General features: G+C 37.5%; 1 protein-coding gene across 2 annotated transcripts in view; it reads right to left on the bottom strand.

The window, feature by feature from the left end:
* gas2l3 (growth arrest-specific 2 like 3) overlaps positions 1 to 21,295 on the bottom strand; it is a 36,288-nt gene that overhangs the window by 3,708 nt on the left and 11,285 nt on the right. For both annotated transcript variants that reach the window (XM_066668443.1, XM_066668444.1), the window contains 6 exons: positions 12,331 to 12,508; positions 9,675 to 9,793; positions 9,431 to 9,569; positions 4,946 to 5,009; positions 4,041 to 4,179; positions 185 to 292 (listed from right to left, as the gene is read on the bottom strand). In XM_066668443.1, coding sequence (XP_066524540.1) covers positions 185 to 292; positions 4,041 to 4,179; positions 4,946 to 5,009; positions 9,431 to 9,569; positions 9,675 to 9,793; positions 12,331 to 12,508 — 747 coding nt within the window. The remainder of the gene's footprint in view (positions 1 to 184; positions 293 to 4,040; positions 4,180 to 4,945; positions 5,010 to 9,430; positions 9,570 to 9,674; positions 9,794 to 12,330; positions 12,509 to 21,295) is intronic.

Raw genomic sequence — 21,295 nt, 5'->3', positions numbered from 1 at the left:
AGGATTTTTATTCACTCCCACACCACTTAAAGCCACACAATAATGGAGTATGTAAAAACAGGGCAGTCATAAAACAAAAGGGGATGAGGTAAAGGGATGTTAGGGATGGGTGTTGATTTCCATCAATGTGCATCTCTCTAACCAAAAGAGAAAATAGACACAATAGACTAATAAAAAGACTCACCCTAATAAAGAGGATCTTATCCCCCAGTCTGTATCTTCCTTCTGCCAGATACTCAATAGAAAACTTCTGTGAGCAGTTACAGGGAGGGTCATCCAGGTCAGACTCGTCCTGTATAAAAATATTTAAAAAAAAATTTAAGACAATGCATAATGAAATGATATATATATATATATTATATATATATATATATATATATATATATATATATTCCAAAAAATTAGAATATCATGGAAAAATTGATTAATTTCCATAATTCCATTCAAGAAGTTAAACTTTCATAGATTATAAATTCAGGGCCCACAATTTAAACGATTTCAAGTATTTATTTGTTTATTTTCACATAATTTAGGCTTCCAGCTCATAAAACCCACAAAACAGGATTTCAAAACATTAGAATTGTGGAGAAATCATTAAATTGCTTCAGTTTGGTTCAACATGGGGAAGACTGCAGACATAACAACTGGCCAGAAGACCATCATTGATACCCTCCATAGGATGGGTAAGCCATAAAAGTTCATAGCTAAGGAGGCTGGCTGTTCACATAGTGCTGTTTCCAAGCATATCAATGGAAAGCCTAGTGGAAGGACAAAATGTGGCAGGAGAAGATGCACCAGAAAAAGAGATGACCGTGGGCTTCAGCAGATTATCAAAAAGGGAAGATTAAAGAATCTGGCAGAAATCCAGAAAGAGTGGAACGAGGCAGAAGTCACAGCTTCAAAAACCATCACATTCAGAGGCATCCAGGAGATGGGCTACAACTGTCAGGGTTCCTCGGGTCAAGCCACTTCTGAACCAACGTAGGAAGAGTCTCATCTGGGCAAAGGAGAAGAAGGGCTGGACTGTTGGCCAGAGATCCAATGTCCTCTTTTCCTATTAAAGTAGTGTGCCTTTTATTCGGGAATCAAGATCAAGGGTTTGGAGGAAGACAGGTGAGGAAGAGAACCCAAACTGCTTGAAGTCCAGTGTGAAATATCCACAGTCAGTCATGGTTTGAATTGCAATGTCTGGTGCAGGTGTTGGTAAACTCCGCTTTCTTAAAGCCAAGGTCACCGCAACAGTCTACCAGAATGTTTTAAAGGACTTCATTATTCCTTCTGCTGAGGACCTGTATGGAGATGCAGATTTCATCTTACAGCAGGTCCTGGCCCCTGCCCATACCGCCGGAAGCACCAAAGCCTGGTTTGATGTCCATGCCATCACAGTGCTTGACTGGCCAGCCAACTTGCCAGACCTAAACCCCATTGAGAAGTCAAATGCTTTCTATTGGCTAGAATATTGTTTTTTTTTATTTATATTTTTAAGAAGTCTGTTTTGATCTACTCCTCCCTTTGTCTGAGTGGATTTCCTGTGGATGATCTAGTTTCCTTCCACAGTCCAGAAACATATGCCGGTAGGTGGATTGGCTGTTCAAAGTGTCCAAAGTTGTTGTAGTGTGTATGAGTGAGTGAGCAGGTGGTGACCAAGTGAGTCTGTGATGGAATGGCACACTGTTGACTCTGGCTATGCTCTGAACTCTCCGCATTCCTGAACAGGAAGTTACAGAAAATGAATTAATGAAAAGAGCAGTGTTGCAGGATGCCAGTGTTTGTCCTTTAAAATGTTCAGGATTTAACTTTCCACATATATTAACTAATCTGAGTCTCGCTGATATTAACACCAGTCATTTTCTGTGCATTAAAAGGTGATTTTCAAAAATTCAGAGGATCTGACCTCACCATCTTCTTGCTCTCCCAACTATTAAATAAAATTTACCTTAAAAACCCCAGTGTCTGTCCACATGATGGACAAACATGTACATAAAGTATATATTTTACGTGGGCCATAAAGAAAGTTAGAATATAGCTCAAACTTGGCTAAATTAATCAGAGAATTTTGTATGCTACATTCCCATTGTTGAAGGCTTGGCTGGTCTTGTTTAAAAACCACTACATTTACAAATCCAATCCTACAAATAAGTTTAACACTGATAATAAGATAATTGCTATATTAACTGGAAGATGGCTTGTATCTGTAATACTTAGTGTCATCCCCAGTAACCTCGTGGGAATTATAAAACTCACACACTTATAAAAGACACACTTCATGACATTAAAATAATAAAACTGTTTATTTTTCCACTGGCTGTAATTCCCCCAAAGTCCTTCTATTGCTTAAAACTATACCATGCAAAAATGTGGAGATAAAGTTATATACTGGATAATATTTTTTATACTCCATTAACTTCACAACCTACAAATGAAAACTTAATTTTTTTTTTTCATCTAAAGGGTGGAACAAGACAAGACTGTTAAAATTACAAGCCTCATCTCACGACAGTCATAGAACCTCTGGCAACGGTACATTTAATGATCCAATTATACATAGCATTAGATGAGGAGGGATTGAAAATAAAACATCTACATTTGCTGACAATATATTTTGTGTTAAATTTTTTAGAATTGTTAAATGTATTTTAGGGCATGGAGAATTTTCATTTAAATCCCCCAAGCTTTGGAAAACAAATTATAGTCATCAGCTTTGTTTTTAGATTTTTTTTACACCATCATATGCCATTCAGATAAAAAGGTGCAGATCTAAGGGTTCGTGGGCATAGGGAATTGTGCTAATCTGAGACATCTGTGCTGCCATCCCACTGCTCTCAAATTTTCATTCAGAAAGAGTCAACATTTCGATACAATATCTAGCTGTACCTAATGTACAATGTACTGTTTATTTTTACCTTTTTTATTTGCAATATTATCTTTTGTGGTTTTCTTTTTTAAGTTTGCATCTGAGAGTTTCTCAATGTTTTCATTGTATTTCTCATTCACAAGACCAAACTACATCACATGGGGTTTCGGTTTAAAAAAAGAGGGATTATTTATCCAAGAAATGAAAACAAACTAAATCAGTTTAGCTATGCAATAACTGGGTCATAATGCTGCTGTAAAATTAAGATAGGCCTCAGTAAGTACAAATATGACAAGCTTAAATGGACCAAGCACAAAAAAATTGTGTGCCAGGTCTCTTGCTGTTTCATTGCTGTGTTGCAACATGAAAGATTTCCAAAAGTTACTTTTTATTATTCTTATAATCATACACAAGATAAGATGTAAAATGTCCCATGCTAATCCATTAGAACTTCATATAGGGCCCACCACACTCTCTTCCTACCGGCAGCCACACAATTTCTACTGTTCCAATCCTACATCCACCCTAATATTGCTGTGGCTGTTTATGATCCGATCAGCAACCAGCTACCCTTAACATCTAAGGTTAATCATTGAGCTCATCACATGAGTACACAAACCACCCACTAGCTCACTAGCTCTTCACAGGTGTCGTCAGGTAGGCACCTCCCCTCATCAGTGTCTTAAATTAATCATTCATTCATTCATTCATTCATTCATTTATTCTATCTGTAACCCTTATCCAGATCAGGGTCGCAGTGGGTCCAGAGCCTACCTGGAATCATTGGGCGCAAGGCGAGATCACACCCTGGAGGGGCGCCAGTCCTTCACAGGGCAACACACACGCACACACATTTTTTTGAGTCGCCAATCCACCTACCAACGTGTTTCTGGACTGTGGGAGGAAACCTGGAGCATCCGGATGAAACCCACACACACACGGGGAGAACACATCAACTCCTCACAGACAGTCACCCAGAGCGGGACTCAAACCCACAACCTCCAGGCCCCTGGAGCTGTGTGACTGCGACACTACCTACTGCACCACCGTGCCGCCCTGTCTTAAATTATATGAACATAAATTGTGTTAAGTATACATGATGGAGAGTTAACAATATGGAGACATTCTCCAGTCTTCTGACAGAACAGGTTTAGGTGGCATGCTCCAATGGGACAGGAGAACTCACTGTAGGGTAGATTCCTCCATGCTGACAACACACAGTGAAGGTTTTGACTGGAGGTGCAGGGTCACTGGTCATTAGCATGGATTCCTCCAGTTCAATCTCCTTCTCCAATTTCACCAGCACGGGGGGTTCAATGCCATACCTAATATCAAATCAACACAGAATTGTACCATGAACAAACAAATATTTGTATGAAGACACTCTTAATCCATTTTACTCCTCAACTTGTTTTTAAAGAAGGGGACAGTTTATACTGTTTTTCCACAAGTTAAACAGCTCCCTGTGGCTCAATGAAACATCTGTGACATGCTTTGTTCAAAATACAAGCATCAAAACACAGTACAAATCATCCCATGTTTACTGACTTAAGCAAACCACAAAAACTAGCTGGGGTGACCCATTTCACAGTTTGTGGGTTGCTAAGTGCTCCAGATCCTCAAATGAATGTGCAAATGCACTGAACAAGTAACAGTATAGACTTATGTCTCCATAGGTTGCTTCAAAATATTCACTGACTTTACATCCTCCTTTATACATACTGCAAAATAACAGAGCTGCCCCTGATATGTCCATGATGTTGAACATCTGGGTCTATTTTTGCCTCTGAAAACAGGTATATTATTCTTATTTTTAATTCTGTAAGTCTCTAGTGGGGTAATATAGCTTAATTTGCATCACAGGTGATGTTCATAATTTTAATAAAAAACACCTATTTAATTCTGAGGGAATACTCTGTAGGAAAGTTGTGGCTTGTTTACAGTCAGAAAATGGGTTTCACAAGAGTTATCACATAATGAAAGTAACACTGACCTATAGTTCCAGGTCATTTCCACAGGCTTCACCAAACCAAATATTTTAAACTACCTGCATCTAAACCATGGTACTTATTTAAAGCTTTTTGGACTTACTTAGAGATGATACGTCCAAGCTCCAGTAAACACAGACACACCTGTCGAGGGTCCTTGTGAAGAACTGAAAGGACAAACATTTTTTTTTCTGGTTAATGCATTCTGGTTGATGCTTGCAGCATTTTGTTGTCTTGTACTTGTACATAAACAAGTTACATTTGGCTACCTATTACATAGCTACATAAACTATGCTACATTGTATATATAAACATAAAAATATCTTCATCTCATGACTGATCTTTTATTACTTAGAAACTATTTTCAAAAATATTTCCCAGTTTACATTACATTAGGTTACAAAACACAGGTTCTGTGTCTGGGGTTAATATCCATCTGAAATGGATTTCAGCCTTAGCTAATCCACATAATGAGTATTTGATCACGTGCTATCTGGGACAAGACACCTACAGTCCATAATCCATAATTGCAGTCTGACAGAGAAGAGAAGCCTGTTTAAAATACAGCAACATAGTTTTGGACCCCATTTAATACTCAGGTTAATTAATAATAAACAATGTGCCACAATGTCATTAAGAACTGTGCTTTAACTGTACTAGGGACATGTGGAGGCTTAGTTGGTAACCATCTCTTACACAAATGAGCAAGGGCTTAGCCTTATGTACCTTGCCCATTTGAACCGATTACTACTTCCATTAGATCAATATAATGAGCTCAGTGTGAGACACACATCTATTGCAGGGCTACTCAGACAAGAAAGGCAATGGATAGAGGTTTGTGATTAACTGGACATGTTGTCCAGGGTCTAACCTGCTGACAAGAGCAAGCAGGTCAGTTAGGATTTATGTAAAATATGTTCATGTTGAACTGTAGAGGATTTAAACCACTAAAAGCAGCCAGTTGTAAATTATAGCAGTGATCAATAACATCCCCCCATCTAAATTTCAAAAATGTATTGTGTGGGATATCATTAGGCAAATTGAACTGGTATAATAGACTGTTTAATAGCTGTGATTTATTCTCCCAAATTGTACTGACTGGCATATGCATATCCAGCATCTTTGATGTCAATATGCATAGTACATAAAAAGATATCACATAAACAACTTATTTAATTACCATAGCCCTCACTAACAACCAAAGCTCAGCGGTGTTCTTGTATCTCTGTACAGGCTTGAGATAATACCTCAGTAATCATAATCTGTATTAATGTGGGTGGAGTTCTAGATACTGCTAGAACAGAGGCATTCAATTGTGGTCCTGGAAGGCGTGTGTCCTGCAGTGATTGTTATTCTGCCAGAAGTATTAAATCATCTGTCTGACTTTAAATATGCATTTACATTTTAACCAGTTCAGGCCACACTAACTAACTGTACATAACTTGCTTCCATCAAAACAAAAGCCCTTCCAATGTTTCTAGATTTCCAACCCTATAATGACCCTGCCAAATCTTACACTCCCATTTTTCTTATATTAAACCTTTATTTCTGAAGGAGTTCCACAAATATAGCATAGGACATCCTTTTTCTACATCATTTTACATAATTATATACTAAAATATGACTTTTACTTTGGTTTTAGTGCTGGCTCTCTGGAGTTCCAGTCGGATAAGCTTCAAAATAAACATATCTTCATGCCATTAACTTGTAAAAGAAGAGAGAGAGAGAGAGAGAGAGAGAGAGAGAGAAAGAAAGAGAGAAAGAAAGAAAGAAAGAAAGAAAAGAAAATGGGCCAATACTTGTATCTGAGCCAGAACCAGTGTAGATTAGGCACTGGGCATTGTTTAAAAATAATAAATAATTAAAAATAATAATAATAATAATAATAATTATTATATATATATATATATATATATATATATATATATATATAATTATTTCCTTTATATGTTTTTCACATATATGCAATAAATGATTCATTAATATTTCCAATTTATAATGCAGTAATATTGGTGTCTTAAAGATTTAATTCATTTCAATACTTAGAGAAACCAATACTAATCATAAATTAATACTTTAATATTTGAATTTTTTTGGTCAGTGATATTCAACTGTAATAGAATTATCTGTGTATAACATTACATTTAAATTAAAATATCATCAGAAAGTTTATATCAGTCATTCATTCAAAAAGTGAAACTCATCTAGATTCATTACAAACAAAGTGATCTATTTCAAGAGTTTATTTCTTTTAAATGTTGATGATTATGGCTTACAGCCAATGAAAACCCAAAAGACATTATCTCAGAAAATTAGAAAAATCAACAAAAAACACCTGGTTTCCTAAGCCTTTAAAATGGCTCCTTAGTCTGGTTCAGTAGGCTACACAATCATGGGGAAGACTGTTGATTTGAGAGATGTCCAGAAAGCAGTCACTGACACCCTCCTCCTGTATCCAAGCATATTAATGGGAAGTTGAGTGGAAGGATGAAGTGTGGTAGAAAACGGTGCACAAGCAACAGGGATAACCTCAGCCTTGAAAGGATTGTTAAAAAAAGGCCATTCAAAATTTGGGGGAGATTCACAAGGTGTGGACTGCTGCTGGAGTCAGTGCTTCTGGAGCCACCACACACAGACATGTCCAGGACATGGGCCACAACTGTCACATTCCTTGTGTCAAGCCACTCATGACCCAGAGACAACACCAGAAGTGTCTTACCTGGGCCAAGGAGAAAAAAGGCCTGGACTCTTGCTTGGTGTCCAAAGTCTTGTTTTCAGATGAAAGTTAATTTTGCATTTCATTTGGAAATCAAGGTGCCCGAGTAGGAGGAAGAGTGGAGAGGCACACAATCCAAGCTGTTTGAGTATAGTGTCGAGTCTCCACAATCAGTGATGGTTTGGGGAGCCAAGTCATCTGCTGGTGTTGATCTACTGTGTTATATTAAGTCCAAAGTCAGTGCAGCTGTCTACCAAGACATTTTAGAGCAGACTCGCCTGATCTAAACCCCATAGAGTATCTTTGGGGTATTATCAAGAGGAAGATGAGAGACACCAGACGCAACAACGCAGATAAGCTGAAGGCCACTATCAAAGCAACACCTAAGCAGTGCCACAGGCGGATCATCTCCATGTCACGCCGGCACTGATGCGGTAATTTCTGCAAAAGGAGCCCAGACCAAGTATTGAGTGAATATACTGTACATATTTTCAGTAGGCCAACATTTCTGTATTAAAAATAATTTTTTTAATTGGTCTTATACATAATTTTAATTACTGAAATAAATCAATTTTGGTGCTATTTTAATTTTTTGAGATGCACTTGTATATGTAGTACTTAAGTCAGTTAAAACATCAAAACACCTCACAGGTACTGACCAGTAGTAAATGATGCCAGAAATTAAAAACCATAGCATACAGAATCCTGAGTCAATCTAAGTGAAACCTAACTGAATGTGAGGAATTCTTAACAGGAAAAAAGAACCTTTCTTCTGTTGGTTTTGGATTATACCTGCATAATTATGCAACTGATTGATATTCCAGATGTGTCTTATTTCATCATTCACACTGGAGAGAGAATCATCTGGAAATCTGGAAAAAGGGTCTTTTTTCCCATGATTTTTTGACATTTTTGTAAATGAACAGGGAAGAAAATGTGTACCGTTGTAGAATAATTTGTAAAAGCCTATAATGGAATTAGTTTTAGAGCGGAAATGGGTTCACAGCCCCATCTTACAGGGTCACAAACAGCGGTAGATTAGACTAAAAGTGTGCTAAGAAGGGGAATCCAAGGTACAAACAGCAACAGTACATATGTGGGTTATTTCTAAACAAACGGTAATGGCCATGTCTACTTTATATATCAGTCACTCACACTATTAGGTTTGACATCAACACTCATTAAACAACATCCTGTATTTATTAGGGGGCTCTAGAACAGCAAAAATACTCTAAATATTTAGAAGTGAATAGCCAAAATAGGTAGCCAAAGCAGAGAATGTAAAATAGTAAGCATCTTGTCCATTTCCGCTTTCGGACACAGGGCTCTCACTCACACGTGAAAACCTCCTAGTTTGTACTCCCACTGTCCATTCTCTCAACTCAAATGACCAGAGAGGAGCACTTTGTTGTTCTACAATTACAAACTGTAGTCCATCGGTAGACACACTGCTAAAAAATCCAGTAGCACTGCTGTGTCTGATCCACTCATAACAACAAAACACACACTAACACGGCACCACTGCTGGACTACATTCTGTACCTGCAGAACAACAAAGTCCTCCTGTAGGGTTAATGGGGCTGGGAGAATGGAAAATGACTGTAGAAACAATGAGGCGCTCATGTTATGGTTGTTCGGGGTGTTTAGCTGTATTATGAGTAGCAGTTCACATGTCTCAGAAGAAGCATGCGTTTCAGAGTTGTGCAATAGGGCAGGAATCCAGTCATCGAGGGGGAACTGGCAAAAATAAAAACTCTCAGAAGATAACTGGGCAAAAAGCCAATTATGTACATAAACATTTCCACTCTCCCATTTGTCCCCTCTTTGTTGGCAATTTTTTTTATTATCCATAAGTCTTCAAGTATCTCTTACCCAAGCCCTCTGATTCAAACATGTATGTCTCATCTACTCCAATCTGACGGCACCAAGACAGGAAGTTTGCTGTGTTGTCACGTGCAAAAAATGACCCTGGAGAAGCCACTTTTTTAAATGTCACTTTCTTCATAGGAAACTGTAGTCAAATAAAAGAGAACAGTAATTAAAAAGAAAAATAAATACAGTAATAGGATATGTATCCTTTCCACATTCAAGCCTCATCATTCTGCTTTTAACTAACCTGTTTCTTGTCTGAGAGACAGTCTGGGGGAATTTTGCTTTGTAAAATTCCTACAAGCCGACATAGCTTTACCCCATTGTCCAGCTCATCCATGAAGTGTTCAGCTCTTACATCCTCTCCTAAGGAGGGAAAATGGGGAGGAGACAATTTATTAGTTTATTCATCAAAGAAGTCTAAGCATCAGCCTTATCATCGCAAGATTTGTTCCCTTGTTAGCCATCTGGGGTTGAGGGTCCTCAGAGGGAACACACACTCTGTCTCAGTGGGATTCATGTAACGAGTTGTACGATATACAAACAAGTGGAGATTTGAGTAATGAATTAGCTTCAGTGCAAGAAATCAAGCGCCAGGGCCTCATTTACATAAAATTTACATGGAAAAAAACGTACTTCATGGAGATGTTTCAGTAGTGAGCCAAAGAAAGAAAAATTTCAGAAGGTCGTAAGCGAAATTACTGTGATCGTAGGCATAGTTTAAGGTTCCCCCTACTGACTAAACTTAGTGTTAAAATTATAAGTGGAAAGTGTAAAATAAACAAAACTTCTTAGATGTGCCTAAGATGGCAGAATGGTGGGTTTTTGTTTTATTTTAACAAAATATTAAAACAATGCATTATTGTAGTAGATTAAGTGGATTTAATTGCCCTAGTAGATTTATATATGGAACAGTATCAGTATACAAAATAAAAGCAATGTAATGTGTCATTAAACATAAGGAATAGCTACACAACTCTTTATTACATTTTGCTTTATTTTTTCTTATTATTGCTATTATAAAAATCATACAGATATTTTTACAGCTTGTATACAACATAAAGAATGTATTTTTTCGATAGTTAAAAATGTTGACAATATATCATAAAATTTGACCATAAAATAACTATAATGAATAAGGGCCAGTGAGAGCGATGAGATGTGAGAGGTAGAACATGTGTGGTGTGTGTGAGGCATGAATCAGAGCATGAATCAGATTTCCAGACCCTGACTTTATCAGAATTTAGCCAGTGGCAAAAATAACCTAGTAGAGTACAGGCTAATCAACTCATCTAGGAATCCTATGTGGAATTTAATATGGGGGTGGGGGCTGTTCTACATTGTAAAATGGTATCTCGCCGCATCCTGGACAGCGTGTCTTATAAGTGTGGCCAAATATTTTTCTTTATCACTAAAACAACACTTACTTCAATCAATACTGCTGCCTTCAGTGATCTATTTCCTAAGATCGCCCTGTTTATTTAAACATACTAAATGACAGCTTTAAATGTTTGGGTTATGTCTTGGCTTTATATATTCCGATTTTTGGGTTTTGAGGCCTGCTTGTATGGCAATGAGACATAATCTCCAGTCCTCAAACTACCAGATGAAAATGTCACATATGAAATTCAGGTACTATAAAAACTTGCTATTAACTCTTGCAAGCTCCTGACAAACTAAACAGTCAGGAAAAGTTTGATGACATGCACATTCCTAAAGAAAACTGAACAGTGCACATCAACATCATAATCACTATTTTATTACATTTCCAAAAAGTTACAAGTAAAGAGCGACAATAATCTAAATACTTACAGCAGTTTTTTACCCTTCACCTCACAAATAAGCTGTTCTGCTTATCACCAGTTTCTTCATCACCTGCCTTATGCTTTTACTGGATAAAAGTCAGCATTACAATGTAGAATTAGGTGAGCCTTACATCCTAGGACTCATGCCAGGGAAATTAACCTCATGTGATAGCATCCACTAAAAGGAATACAGGAGAGAATGTGATCTGACCTAATTCTCCAACCAGAAGTCTGTTCACATTCAGTGGGATCGAGTTGCAACAGGTTGTTTTAACCTTGATAAAGTATGGCATATTAGCTGAGAGGCACGCAAACGAGATTATCAGAAATAGGACCTCCCTCTATTATTTTCAACTTTTCTCACATTACCCATGATAGCTCTGATCTGATCTGCTTGCCTATTGTTTAGCGTGATGTGTGTAGTTCCCACACTACAGTATTAGGTTATTTAAGAGATATATTAGCTGTGTACTGTATTCTAAAATTACTTTATACACAAGCAAATTTTTACCATATATCACTACACGTGTTCAAGCCTGAATAGCAGCATAGACATTGATAAAAACACTGAAAGATAATTCACAATGAGAAGATTTTATTCATAATAGTAGCTACTAATGACATTGTCAATCCCAACTAGGTTCTTAACTTGGCAGTATCTAGACTTGAATAATTCAGTAGTCTTGATTCATCAGTCTAAATGCGGATATTCCCCTGCATTGATTTTGCTGTGATAAAATAGAATTTAAAATGTTCCGTGTAATGTGTTTTTGTTTCTGGTAAAACTGGGGACTGCATTTAAAGGTGATGTATGTAATCCAAAGCTGGAAAATACTCCAGTGTTTGTACACAGCCCTAGCTCGGTATAAGGGTCTTGGTCTAAAATGGTTCAGGGTTTCTCTGTCTACTTTGCTGGCTGGACCAAGGCAGAGACAGCATCTGGAGGCAATTCAAGTGTGTATGGACATATGAATGTTGAAATGAATAAAACAAAATTTGAGGATGAAAAATAGTTCTCCAGAATTTTAGACACTGCATTTAAAAAAACTGTCTGAAAGTATAGTAATATAAGAAAATTGCAGTGAGGTTGAAATTTACCAAGCATTCCAGTGAGCCAGATGGCAAGGTCCTCCTGCATGGGTAGCAGTGTAGCTTCATGCCGTACAGTAAGCCACTGGTCATACTGGAAGACGTCTGCCAGGCCAGGGCCATGTCGCAGGGTCAAGGGGCTGCGAGGGCTTTGCAGTGGAGACTCAAACTTCTCTCCAAACCAAGCCTGTGGACACAAAGTCAGACATAATCAATGACAATCAATATATTATTATAATTGTTATTATTGTACTACTAGGTTGAAAACCTGGAAAGCTGGATTCTTGCACACTTTGGGGATTCTATATTAGAACATTAGCTTCAACTCATCAGTTTTTGTCAGGTTTAGTAGGAGTGTTAGAACAGTCAACAAACTTCACATGACTCAATTCCCACAGCTTTGTATTTTTTTTTTTACATTTGTTTACATAGTTTTGTAACACTATGTATAAGGAGTATTTTTGTTAGTGTGTTACAAATGTTTTGAATTTTCCTTTTAGTCTAAAACCACCAAAAGACTCTGAGTACAGAATGCTGGAAACGGCTGGCGTAGTTTGTATGAGGTTTTGCTTTAAAGCAGGGGTTCCCAGGATGCTGAGAGCTGAACAAGACTAAGCACTGTGGGACATCTCTTCCCATATGACCTGTCAATGTCCATTTGGTCCAAGCACTTGATAAGAAGAGCCAGAGAGAAAATTACCACCCTCTTTCTATCCCTATCTTCAGTGAGAGCTTTCCCATTTTTCAGCTTTAGAGTTCTTTAAAACTAGGGCTACAAAATGTTCTCCTGAAAGTTAAGTTCACATATTTATATATTTCAACTAAGGCTGCAAGAAACACCTGATTACACTTGATTATTACATTTACAAAATTAGAAATGATCTTATTTTCTTATTATACAATTTTTCTACAAGCTACAAACCACATATCTGTGACATATTTTTTTTAAAAAATGCCACAAGCACTCTTTTCACCAGATCTAAATGGCTATGTTCAGAATGGCTGTTTTTGACACATGCTCCTTTAAATGATAAAGAGTCACATTTCCCTCACTGCTGAGTATAAACCGTTCATAATATTAGTTAATAAGGCCTCTGTAAAATTGCTCAGTTATGCCTATATATATATATATATATATACTATTACTCAGTTAAAGGCGACGTTCATGATTTTATTTAAATGTTTAATTGTTAGCTCTCCAGTCTGTTTTCTGTGCTCAAAATTGGTCTAATCTATAAAGGGCTATAGAAAAATAAAGTGTCTCTGTCCGGTACACTAGGCTTTTTCTATTACTGCTCACAGCAGAGAAAAAGCATCTAGCATTTTTAGACGAGGATATTGCTTTATTCCTGCTCCATAATACTGACCTTAGATTACATAAGCTGGAACTGGCACCAAATTCAGTAGAGTGTTCCAAGCATGAAAGTAAACACAGATCGTAACTAAACAATTCCAATTACAAAATATAGCCGCAAGCGACAATTATTGGGGTCCAAGCTGGTATTCGCTGGTAGAAGAACAATGTGCTAGCATATGAGCTGTCCTGAGATAGTAGGGGCTTTTGGGGAAGTTTGTGTAGTGTTTGTAAGATGTTCCATGCTGTTCTGGCATCTCTTTGGAGGTGTAGCATGAGATGGAGGAGTAGCGGATGAGAGAGACAGCATAGAGCACAGATGTCACTCTGGAGTTGCACCCTGGTTTCTCACCCTAATGTTCAGGACCCCAAACAGCAGATATGATGTGGAGTTTCTTGTACTGGAGTCCGTCATCAGTGGACACAGGACACTGTCTGCTGAATGTGTCTGATTGTGGACTAAAAGGTTAGCATATGACATTTCCTGATACAGGAGCAACACTTTAGGATAGATTTTGTAGTGCTTTTAAATATGATCCTTGGTGTTCTGGTGTCTCAGCAGAGCAGGATTTTAAGAGGGAGTGAGTGTGAATGAGTGTGTGAATTTCTGGTCTGCAGACAGGTGAGTGTTGGGCTTGGGTTACAGAGACAGCAGAGAGCACAGAACTCCTTCTGGAATTTCACCCTGGATTATGACCCAATGTTCAGGACCCAAAAAAGCAGATATGATTTGACACTGACATTGTGGTGATATGGCAGTGTGTGTAGCGCTCTTATGAGTGGATAAGACAAAGCAGTGCTGATGGAGATTTTAACACGTGTCAACTCACTGTCCACACTCAGATACACATATTTTATTGGTCCAACTTATAGATATGAATTCAGAGACAGTTGCTCATACATTCTCAGCACTGTATTGACACTAACATTGTGGTGATAAGTCAGTGTGTATTGTCCTTTTATGAGTGGATCAGACAGCAGTGCTGCTGGAGACTTTAAAACCTGTGTCCACTCACTGTCCACACTGTTACACACACCTACTCTGATGGTCCACATTATAGAAATGAAGGCAGAGGCAATAGCTCATACATTTTCAGCATACCTACTGTGTGGGTGTCCTGACCATTGAAGAACATGTGAAAAGGGGAAATGAAAGTATGCAGAGCAAGAGGTGGACCCCTCTGTCATTTTAGATCTACAAAGTGCTCCTGTGGACAATGGAGCTGAAAACATGAACACTGAATGTAAAATAAGGAGGTGGTCATAATATTATTGTTGACTTGTTTAGATCTGCGTTCAATTGTGTGTCCCCTCTGGCCCTCTCTGACTGGCAGGGGGGAGGGGAGGGGGAGAGGTGACTGTGTGTGTGAGGAGGAGAGGGAGGGGCTGAGGGGTCATTCTGCATAACAAAGACATGTCTGCAGGCATAGATGAGATGTAACGGACATATATTTGAGCAAGAACTAGTCCTTAGATCAAAATCCAATATAGACATATGTGGTATCATGAGAATCGTAAGAACCTGAACTTTAGTAATTATCAAAAAAATGTGGAACTTTCATTACTGTGTGACTGCAGCCTCTGCTTACATAGAGATGTGCAGCTTGCCTTTGAAACATTGCATAATAAACAGCTGTAACTGACAAATACTTTAGTCGTAAGTTATGAAAATGCACAAGCTCCTTTCAATCTCATCTTGCTGGTACTGCATCTCTAGGTGGTGGTGTAATCAAATAACCTATGCAACCAGTTGCTGTCTAATTGTAGCGCCCCCCTTCTGTGCAATGTGGTCACATTTGGCACAGTACTTCAGAGTAATGACATACATATGTGTACCAAGTTTTGTTTGATTTGGGCAAAGTTTGTTTGAGTTATAGCTCAAAGAGTGCATCAAGCACCACCCATGCATATTTGTTAAATAACTGACGCAACAGCGTGTAAAAAGTTCAAACTTTTTAAAATAATTATTTACCTACGGTCTATACAGACTTCAAAAATACCAGTTGTTTATTGATAAGACAAATTTCCAGGGAGGAGTTCGAAAAGCTCCATTTTCACATACCTGACTACTGTGCATAAACTATGCATTTTTTGACAATAGTTGTAATTGCAAAGTTGTAAGACACTATGCAGAGTATGCAATAAAACAAACAGCTTGTCAAAATGTTTAATTTTCACTGAGATATTCCATATTTTCCATGTTGAAAATTTGAATTGCGCCCCTAAGTGGCTATCATTATGAAAAATGTTATGGGCTTAGGAAGTGCTGCCATGAACATACCATGCAAGTCTCATGATGATAGGACCTTGTTAAGGTCATTAAACAGCTGCTGAAATTTGATTGACTGATGGCGCCCACGTTTTTTCAAATATGACATCATCATCATAGAATCTCATTCAGGACATCACCCACTACATGAATACCAATTGGCATGTCAATCGGACAAACCTGTGAAGCGTAACAAATTTTTTGTTGTTACAGCGCCCCCTAGGCTTGCAGTTGTACAACCAAGTACTTATGTATTCCAGCCCTTATAGGGATCAAGCATGTGAAGTATCGTAACATTAGAAGAAAGCGTTTGTGAGTTATAGCTGTATTTGTCTGATTTTTGGAACGCGAGCTCCACCTCTGTAATTGGGCGGAGTCTGGAAGCTGAGCATTGATAATTATTAAAGTTCAGGTTCTTAGGATTCTGCTGATACCACATATGTCCATATTGGGTACATTTCCAGGGACTAGTTCGTGCTCAAAAATTTGTGCAATTTTGCATATTATGCAAATTAGCTCAAAATCTAAGTAGGCGGAGCTTATGGGTTCTTGAGGCTTTTTTGTAGGGTCTGACCTGAATTTCGTCTCTACGCCACACAGGGTAGGAGATACAGGCAGTGACGGGTTTGAGCTGCCCATTGTGTTTCATCTGAGAAAAAGAAGAGGAAACAGACCAAAAACAATAGGGCTCCAACACTTGCAGTGCTTGGACCCCTAATAAATTTTGTGGGCAATTCAAACAGTGAGTGTTTCACCTTAAAAGATGAGAAGCTTCTGAACATAAACAAACCAGTGAGAACATTGTTTCCCTGCAATCATAGATGTTCCCTTTAAGGACATAATCAAGATAGAAAGCTCTAACCTCAACATTGACATCTAATTTAAGACTAATATTAATCACTTGTAGCAAACAAACCTTATAAACCTGGAATTTGCTAGAGAAAATCACACATTTATACAATGGGATACAGCTCCATGCCCATACCAAACAATTCTGTTAAAGTCCAGCAGAAATCAGACTCTCATGCTCAGGCATTTCAGATTCAAACAAAGTAAACCACAAACACACAGCAATGGAAACTCACATCTGATCCAACAATGGATTCTCATAGAGAACATTTAAACTCCCCCACTTCTAATCTGCTCTGGAGCACTCACTGTAACATGAGCACACTGCTCGAAACTACTACAGTCTCTGGTAGTTTTGAAGGAAAAGGCTTGTTTAAGGCTCATGTGTAAGAGAAAAAACTATCAATCGGCAGGTGACACACAGGAAAGATCCATTAGGTGAACATTAATTGGGTTAGTTTTTCACATTGCCACATACTTGGCAAAATTTAATCTGAGCCAGCATGCAAAACAAGATTAGAATGGCTGATATATTCTACTTTCAGCAGTTTCTCTTTACTGGAAAGCTAAAATTTAATTATTAACATGAGCACGTGAATAAGTGCTCCATTTCCCATCACATTTTGCAGTCACGTTTGAGACGGAGCACTCTGAGGCACAACAGTCATCTTACACATCTGGGCAAAAAAAAAAAAAAAAACCTCACTATGCATGTGACTGTTCATCCAGCCTCTCCCTTAGAATCCCTTCCAAACAATTCTCAAACAAGTAGCCTGAACACCCTGAACAGGGACTGAATGTACATCTAAAAATGCAGACAACACTTGTCACATTCTCTTTTAATCTAACTACAATAAGTGTTTAAGTGTATGTGTGCAGACCACAGTATTATACTGTATTATTATAATGAGTATTATTACATATTGAGGCAAAACAAAAGTTTTTCTTGAAACTCTCAAAACCTGTTTTTTTTTTCTTCCTCCAGTCAATTGTAAAAGAGAAGAAACCTATTCAGACCCTGTGCCCAGACCCTCCCTCTGTGTTCTAAAAAATCTAAAAACCAGGGAGTGGCTGTAACCTGACAATGCCCCTGTCTACATTATTATTAAGCTGCTCTATTTGAGTCTTCTAGTTAGGATCCTGCCAGGAGGCATCAATGTAGAAAGTAAAAGAAAGGATATGTGTTGTGGAGGGTCATGTCTCTTTTACCTTTCAACTGCATTCCCTAATAATCAGGGCAGTAAACTAACTAAAAAATATATATATGTTAGCTAATTAAATGGACAATTCCTAAAGGCCTGGTCACACCGTTTTTGCTTTTCGCGTCACCTCACAAAATATGTGTGGATAAGGCTGGGGACAGAAATCAGCTTTGTAAATAGTCCTTAATTTTGGTTCAGCAGTTTCACAGAGGAACAGCTCTAGCATAGCATCTGTTTTGAAACTGCAACAATCAGCTTCCTCCATGTTGGCCACAGCCAGGTCACACAGCCAGAGCAGCAGCGCTATTGGTCGTGGGACGCAAATTTGCGGGTTAAAGTTCACCATAGTTGAACTCGACGCGAAATTCGCAGGTGAAATGTATTCGCTGGGAAGTCGCTCACACAAAATGTGCCCATTGTGGCAAATCTCATTGAAATTAATTGAAATTTGCTCACGAAAACATGCGGACAATACACAGTGTGACCGGGCCGCAAGACTGATGTTTTTAATAATGGATATATTATATGTAAAATAAAGAATCAATGCAAGATGAGTAAAGTGGAATATAATTAGTACTGTCTGATAATTAAAAATATATGTATAATCACAAAAATACTAGAACTTCCTTGTATTTTTGGAAGGGAGATAAATGTGTATATGTGATTTGCATGACAAACAGGCTAGAGGAACCCGTTCTTTTTGTTTAACTTTATTAAAATCTCTTTGTATTTTAAAATTATTTTTGCTGAGGAAAAGTTTCAGGAAGAGCTTTAGGATTGAACACTGATTATAATAAACAATATATGCAGTCATTATAGGCAAAACATGAGATTAGTCTTTAAGTACAGGCTTTAACATGAGGTTGCAAATCAACCAAGAATGCACACAGTAGAATCTATGATGATGATTTAGAAACAACAGCAAAGGATTTTTTTTAGAAAACAAAATGACATATGGCCATTTTTGGCTAATATCTCACTTTAAGTCCATACTGTGTAAGATTAATAAACACATAAAACACCACAGCATATTTTAAGTATTTTCTATTAACAAAGACAGTAATAAAATGATTAGCTCTTTAATGGGCTACCAAATGTGTTGAATTTTAATTAGACAAAAATCAGTTCTCTATTAACAACATTAATCAAATAAAGTGCTTTATTGAAAATAAGTGGGTACTGGCTATTTTACACTAAGAATTGTGGCTAAATTATACTACACATTCTGGTAGATGTGCAACAGCCGCACTCAAACACAGAATGTCAACACAAGTCTGACTGTAATATTTTCAAAATATAATATAATACTAGTTTCAAAATAAGTAAATAACCAGAATAACTACAACCTATTTAAATATATAACCTAAGTTTTAAAATAAGAATAAAATAAAATAACATAAAAATAAATAAATCTCCAAGCAGTGCTTTTGGCTTAGCCATGTAAAACACAGACTGTTTGTCAACAATCATTTCTTGTTTAGGTTCATAAATGCAAGGCAGAATGATTAAAAAAAAGGTCTCTTTAAATTCCCATCTACATGCAACAATTTAAAAGCCTTTATACACAGCAGAAATAAATGAGGCCCAGGGCAGATGCAGACTCATAGACCCATCCTCTCAGTACTGTGATTACATATGCATGCATGCACACACGGCACGTACACATTACATAATGCACAGGCCACACGTTTTGTATGACGTCCCATATATGCCTACAGACATGACAGAGACTAAAATGAATATTGAGTTGTTTGAACAGTGATGTTTAGTTCATTGACTCTTTTTTTGAAAAATGGCAATATGGAAAATACATTTTAGATTGGAGACACTTAAAACTTAGTTTAAAGGGTGCTGTGATTGGAAAAAAAATATGGTTGAATGCTTAATTATTAATTAAATATTAAATATGAACAAATTATTTGGATTATTTGAAGATCCAAATTGAAAGATTTAAATGTAAAATGTTTGCAGGTTAAATTGTAAATAAAAATATACAAAATGAAGTTTTGTATTAGCTAACACTTACCTTTTTTGGTATTGTTTTTGGCAGTTGAACTGCATTGTGATGAGTGTCTGTGGTTGTGCTGGAGACATGAATACTCCCACCCATTACATGTACCCTCACCCACACTCTCCCTCTTTCTACAAGACATTTTCATTACAAAGTAAAAATGTTAACATGTCCCATGTTATGGGCAAAGGTAAGCTCTCTTTTTTGAAAGCTAAATTGCCTGCTATAGAGAAGTGGCACTCAGATGGCTATGGGTCAAAGAACTGATTCCCCATAGTGTTCAATGTTTTGCCTCTGAAGCCTTATTCTGTTCACATTCTTTTACACATGTAAACCAAATCAAGCGTCATTTCTTGATTTGATCAATTAAGCCCAGAAACCCAAAGGTTGTACTCTTTTCTGTAGGCTCTGATAATTGTGCCCATTGTGTCTAGCGTGGAGATGAATCAATGTAACAAAATATAAACTATTCATTCCCTCCCTTGTTTATTACTGTTGGTCATCAAAGTCCCCACACTACACAATCGACTCTAAAAAAAGCCACACCCCCCAGACACTTTCTTTCCTCAAAACTGCATGAAGGTTTCTTTTGAACTGCTACATCGCGAGAGAAGACAGGACTTTCTCACAACACTAGAAGTAAACAAACCATAACCCTCATTTGACTCTTATTGGTTTGCGGTCTTTCAGGCATGATGTTAACATCACGTTTCACACCTGACAGTTTGCGTTCACCCCACACTACAGGATTCTGAGTCATAAATACTGAACATGCTTCATATTTACAATTCACAATCAGGGCCTGACTGCATTGAGAAAAGATCAGAGGAGTAAAGACTGGATTCTGGACTCCCCACACTACAGGATAATCTTGGAAAATAATAGTTTACGATCATCCTATAATAGGGAGACATCTTGTGACTGTCGGTATAAGGAAATTGGTTGCAAAATTGGCCTGATTTTTCTGTAGAGTGGGCCAGGCATAACAGTAGTGTGATGAAACCTTGTTATTCTTTCTCTGCAAAGCCTGCAGAGTCATTAAACTTAACTATACTTTCTATTTAAACTGATTAAACACTGCTAATTTTCACTTTAGCCAATCAGATCACTTATCACTATACTCATTAAAACCTTGACCAAGTCTGCCTTAACTATGTAACCTTCCACATAGAGCTGGGCATTTAATTGAAAATTAATCAACATTCGGAACTTGTAATTGACATAATTTGTCTATATACAGATTATATCGATTATTTTTATTCTGGTATGTCCCCATTGTGTGTTCATGT

The sequence above is a fragment of the Hoplias malabaricus genome, chromosome 4 (assembly GCF_029633855.1).
Source record: "Hoplias malabaricus isolate fHopMal1 chromosome 4, fHopMal1.hap1, whole genome shotgun sequence".
Lineage (NCBI taxonomy): Eukaryota > Metazoa > Chordata > Actinopteri > Characiformes > Erythrinidae > Hoplias > Hoplias malabaricus.
Note: the sequence above shows the minus strand (reverse complement) of the source record. Positions and strands in the feature narration are given on the sequence as shown.